The sequence below is a fragment of the Merops nubicus genome, unplaced genomic scaffold (genome assembly GCF_000691845.1).
Source record: "Merops nubicus isolate BGI_N331 unplaced genomic scaffold, ASM69184v1 scaffold35841, whole genome shotgun sequence".
NCBI lineage: Eukaryota > Metazoa > Chordata > Aves > Coraciiformes > Meropidae > Merops > Merops nubicus.
In genome coordinates this window covers 1-5,354 of record NW_008588220.1, presented here as the reverse complement: position 1 = coordinate 5,354, position 5,354 = coordinate 1, and the positions used below count along the sequence as shown (strand labels likewise).

The following is a 5,354-nucleotide window of genomic DNA, read 5'->3' as shown; positions in this document are numbered from 1 at the left end:
ATTATTTATTTCTTTTTTGGCTTTTTTTTTTTTAATTTTTTTTTTAAATTTTTTTTTAGAAAAAAAAAAAAAAAAGTCCTTTCCTTTTTTGTTGTCTTTTTTTTTTGTGTGTGTGTTATTTTTTTTTCCTCCTTTTGTTTTATTTTAAAAAAAAAAAAAAACAAAGTTCACAAACTCAAGACAGAACTTTTTTTTGTTTTCCTTTGCTGGCTCCGTCCCCCCTGTTCTGTTCTCTTAGGCTCCCAAACTGGGGTAAACCGATGGTGGCAGTGGGAAAAGGGGAAGGGAAACGTTAAGAGGGATGTTGGGAAGGGGTGTGGGGAAGAGTCAGAGAACAGGATTGGCAGAAGGCTGCTCATCCTGCTGCCGTAGTAGCCCGGGGTGCTGGGGAGAAGGAGGAGGGAGCTGAGCATGGAGGGGCTACGAGGGGAACGGGGAGAGGACTCGGTGTGTTGGGGGGAGCTCCTCACTTTCGGTGCTTCTCCTCTTTGTCGCCGCTTTTGGTGCTGTTGTCCGTGTGGCTGTTGGGGTTGTTGCTGAGGTACATTTTGTCCATGGCCTTGAGGGCCTCGGTGAGATAGTTCTGGAGGGCGGTGACGGCGGCGCACACCGCCGGGCTCCCGAAGCCGTGCGAGATGAGGTTGAAGTGGGTCAGGCAGCTCTGGATGCCCGGCTCCAAAATGGGATTGGGCCTCGAGTTCCCCAGGGGAGATCGGTCCTGAGCCAGCAGGTCGGTGAACTCTTTACAGATCTGTCTGTGGCACAAATGGAGCAGAGAGAGACGGAGGGGAGGGGGAAGGGAGAGAAATGAACCGTGTGGCTGGTGGCCACGCTCCCTGCTAGGTGACACAAGCCCTCCCCGACCACTTTTTGGAGGCAGAGAGAGGCGTGGACCTCGCTCTCCGCAAAGCTGCATGGAAGAGCGAGGGCTGAGAGGGGAATTGGGGCTTTAAATCAGGTTCTTCCCCAACGTTTCTAGATGTACATCTCTATTTCCAACTCCTAAGGGACCTTCCCGCAGAGGGGGAAGGCTGACGCTACCCAAGGTCTGGAAATTTCCTTCCAGGGAGGTGGGAAGAGAGGATACGAGGGCACAGGGCAGAAGTCAGGTTACAGCATCCACTCAAAGAGTTGGAGAAAAAACCCCACACCTTCCACACCTTATAGCAAGAGAGCTCCAGAGGCGTGTTGAAACCCTTTGGGTTCCAAAACCTGCCTCGATGTCTTCCAGCCATAAAGCGTCTCCCATCTTCTGCCTGCACCCTCTGGCACCCTGCCCTTTGGGTGACACTTCCTTTGCTAATTAAGGACTACTCGACAACCCTTTTAATTTCCAGCAAACCCATCAAAACCAACGTTTTGCTACGGCACCACCTGGAAGTCCAGGCAGCCCCACCAACCACCCGCTCGCCAGCGCTTTAACGGCGTGCAGATTGTCATTTAAAATATATTTTTAATATCCCTCTCTTCACTGAGGAGCAGAGCAGAGAGAACCGTTGCCAATTTTCATGAACTGAAATCACTTCCACGTACCAGTTTTCTTTTACTGCCAAGGGGAAACCTTCCCCCTTCTACCGAAATTGATAAGCTCAGTGAAAAGGCTTTAAAGTGATCAGCTAGGTGAAAAACGAGGTGAAAAAGGGGGAAACAGTTTTGCTTGGAAGAATTACTACTTTTTCTTTAAACACCCAGCACTTTTCACAGCTGGCTTTCAAGGTAACCTGGGTGGATTGACTTGATGGAAATCAAGCTGGGTTGTAGAGTTCTCCTGTGGCAGGAGGGCAAATGCACCCCCCACCCCCAAATTCACACACACATCCCCCGCCGGCCTCGCAAATCAAAGCCCCAAACCCGGGTTTGTCACCCTCCCCTCACTCCTGAGCAACGTGGGGGAAAGGTAAATGTCTTACTTTGTAGCTAGAAGCATGTTTTTTCTTGTGACTTGCTCGTTTGGATCGGAATGTTGTCGGTTGAGAAATTCAGCTACTGCTTTGGCAGGGAACTCTGTCTCGCAAACGTACCCAAAATCTCTAGCGAGGTGCACTGCTTCTCCTGAAAAGGGAGGCACGGGTGAGGGAAACACACAGCTCATCAATCCACAGTCCCACGGAGTTGTTTGGGTTTTTTTTTTTGGGGAGGGGGTGGGAATACAAAAGCCCTACACCATTCTGCCGAGGCTTTTCTTCTCCAAGCCTTGGACTTTTTGTCTTTGAAAAAGGTAGGGTAAGAAATGCTAATGGCATCTTATCTCGCAAGAGTTTTCTTTGCCTCGGTGGAGGGCCATGCAAATGTGGATTTTCATGACAATCCCTACAAGTGAAATCTCGCCTCAGAATTATTTTGGGTTTTTTTTTAAGTTTCCATTGACTAACAGATAGTTTTAGACAGGCAGGCTCCATCCACCTGGAATGCGCGCTGGGATTTACATACCCATACCTCTACAGGGCCCTTCCCATCCATTTCATTCGCAGCTATTTACTCAGAAAACCCCCTCAGCCCCCTCCCTATATTCTTTGGCGACGCACCGATGATTAATATTGATCATAATTACTCCTCCAGCTCTCCTAAATAAAACGCATTAAACAGCTAAGCGTTTAAAATTTAACTCGATCGCGTATAATTATACGTTCACTTCCCCCCCCCGCCATCTCCCCCCAACCCCAAAACGATTAACCATGAGAATTTCAGGGTCGTTCCAACGAGTCTGTCTGTTTTGTTGATTTTCAAATCTTTGGTTTTAATTTCCTGAACCAGTTGGTTTTTACTGCAGGGCTTCCTGCCATTAGCTCTAGCTCCGGAAGAACGCATGCGCCAATTAGAGCTTCAAAGCCTCAGTCCAGTGAGCTTGTTTCCATAAAATGGAGCGGATCATAAACAATAACAGTACTCTAGAAACTGCCTCATCCTACAAGACTCAAACCCCAGCAACGTTTATACTCTCACCCAACCCCTCCCCCCAAAAAATCAGCCGCCGTTCAAAGTTCTGGGGCCTTCGTTTGGTGTTATTTTATTTTTCCATCATGATTTTATGTATGTGAAAGCCAAGCAGAACAATAGATGACCATAAAAACCTTCTCTCCACATTCATTAACGTCGCAAATAACGTTAAGCATCTACCCAACCTAGACTTCTGACAAGTTTTTCCCCTCTTGAATTTGGACTACAGCAGGTCGATGCAACTGCAAAGACTTTTCAAAGCCACGAAGACACAGCAATTGCCACACAGCATAAATATAGTGCAGCCCCTAATCCTGATGTTTAAAAAAAAAGCCCAAAGCCTGGCTTTGCAAGCTATTTTTTCATAAAAACACAAAACCTGGCATTCTCTCCCCCCTCGTCCCTTTGAACGTGAAACATTTCTTGGAGAACGTGAAGCAACAACAAAACCAAGCAACAAAATCCCTCCTACACAACCCAACTTAAGCTGAACCTCTGTAGGGCTGGGCTTAAAAGAGCTTTGTGGACTGAACCAGTCTAAAACACAGCCAAAATCCTAAGTGAGGGGAATGGAGGAGGATCTATTTGTTGACCTTGGGCTTATTTTGTGCCAGTCGGTGTGACGTGGTGCTTCCAAACTAAACCACAAGGTCCTGAGCTTCCCACCTCCCTGTTCTAACAGCACAGGGCATCCCAAAAAACAAGCTGCACCTTTTTTGGCCAAAGTAGAGGAGAAAGAGACAGCCGAGGGAACACGTGTGCTGAAAATGAGAACCAAAAGGGAGCGGGGGTGCAACTTTGAGGCTTTCAGGACACCATTAATCCATGGCTGAGGTCAAGGATTCCCAAATTAATTCAGGAAGTAATGGTCACGCATTTCTCGAATGCAGATGTCAGGAAAGTTAAATGATTTGCTGCTATGTGGCTGCAGGCTGGGAGGGAGAGCAACCTTAAAGTAGCTGCAGTTTCTTGACATTCCCAATTGCTCAGCTGTCCACCTGTGGCAGAAGGACGAAGCGTTGGAGGCTCTGCTCCCCATAACTTCTCACTCAACACTCAGGGGGTCTCCTATGGGGTGGGGTTGAGCCCACACCTCTATTTGCAGGGTTCCCTCCTACCCTGCTCCTAATACAATCCTCTTCCTCCGAGGAGGGATTGCTCACTTGAATGAGGGAGAAAAATGAAGCCCTGAAAACATCCAGCTTGGAGACTCCAAATAAACGGTCGAACCCAACGTGGAGTCTGCAGGACTCACCCAAGCCCCTTTCAGCTCGAGACAAAACCCAAAAGCACCCAATAAACACATTGGGTTGTTTTTTTTTTCCCCCTGTGGCACAGAAAACAACACCCTTCCAACTTCCAACAAGCAGCCCTGACTTGGGGAGGGGGGACAAAAACACCAAACCGACCAAAGCACCCAACAGCAAGACAAAAGCACCGGGGATGTTCTCCAGAGGAGCCCTCCTGGCCCTTGGAGTGACTTACCCTCCACCAGCGAGGTGAGCAAGGTGACGTTGGCAGCTTTACGCCTCCCGGCAGGCAGGTTTAACCCAATTTTGTCCAGTTTCTCCCTCAGAGATCTCCCTCCGTTTTTAGACTTCGCCCTGCTCGGCAGAGAAAAGCGTTGAGAAGCCAGGTCCGTGGAGGAAACCTCCCTGCTCTGGCTCCCACCCATGAGAGAGGGGTTTTTTTTGGGGGGGAGGATGAAGAATGAGGGTTGCTGAGAGCCTGGTCTCAAGCACAGAGATGGGGCTTTGGATGGTTGGGTGCCTAGGGAACAGGGACCCTCCCTAAGGTCCAGAGCAGCCCCCTCAGGTTTGTGGGAAGATTTGGGCACATAATCACCACGGCCTTGAAGGCACCATGGACCCAGGGGAAGCTTCTCCCCACAGCCCAGGCAATGCAGGAGGAGGCTGACCCCCCGTTACCACCCACCATGGAGCATCAGTGCCTTCACCCCCATCCCTGCTCAGCCCATCCACAGCTTTCCACCAGAGCTGGAACGAGCTGCCTTAATTAATCCTGGCTGTTATTCCCTGCTACTGCACAGGGAATTCCCTTCCCTGGGTGGGCACAGGGTGGGTGTCCAAGGTAGGGATGATGTTCCAAATCCTGGAGTGGGGGATCATCACCATGACTTGTAGGGGGCCTACAGGAAAGCTGGGGAAGCATGGGGGGGGACTGGTTTTAAACTCAAGAGATTTGGATTGGACATCAGGAGGAAGTTCTTTACTCTGAGGGTGGTGAAACACCAGAACAGGCTGCCCAGAGAGGTGGTGGAAGGTGGAAGCCTCATCCCTGGAGACATCCAAGGTCTGGCCTGATAGGTCTCTGGGCAACTTTCTTGATTTGGGGATGTCCCTGCAACCCTGCCGGGGTGGGGGTCAGATCTAGATGACCTTTAGAGGTCCCCTCCA

At 49.5% G+C, this 5,354-nt stretch overlaps 1 protein-coding gene across 1 annotated transcript; it reads right to left on the bottom strand.

Annotated features, from left to right (window-relative positions):
* Positions 1–321: 321 nt before the first annotated feature.
* On the bottom strand, positions 322–4,541 carry LOC103781488 (transcription factor AP-2-alpha; the record flags this gene model as incomplete). Its single annotated transcript, XM_008949207.1, has 3 exons — positions 322–755; positions 1,911–2,052; positions 4,423–4,541. Coding segments are annotated over 3 exons (550 nt in total), but the record flags the coding sequence as incomplete, so codon positions are not given.
* Between the last annotated feature and the right edge of the window lie 813 nt (positions 4,542–5,354).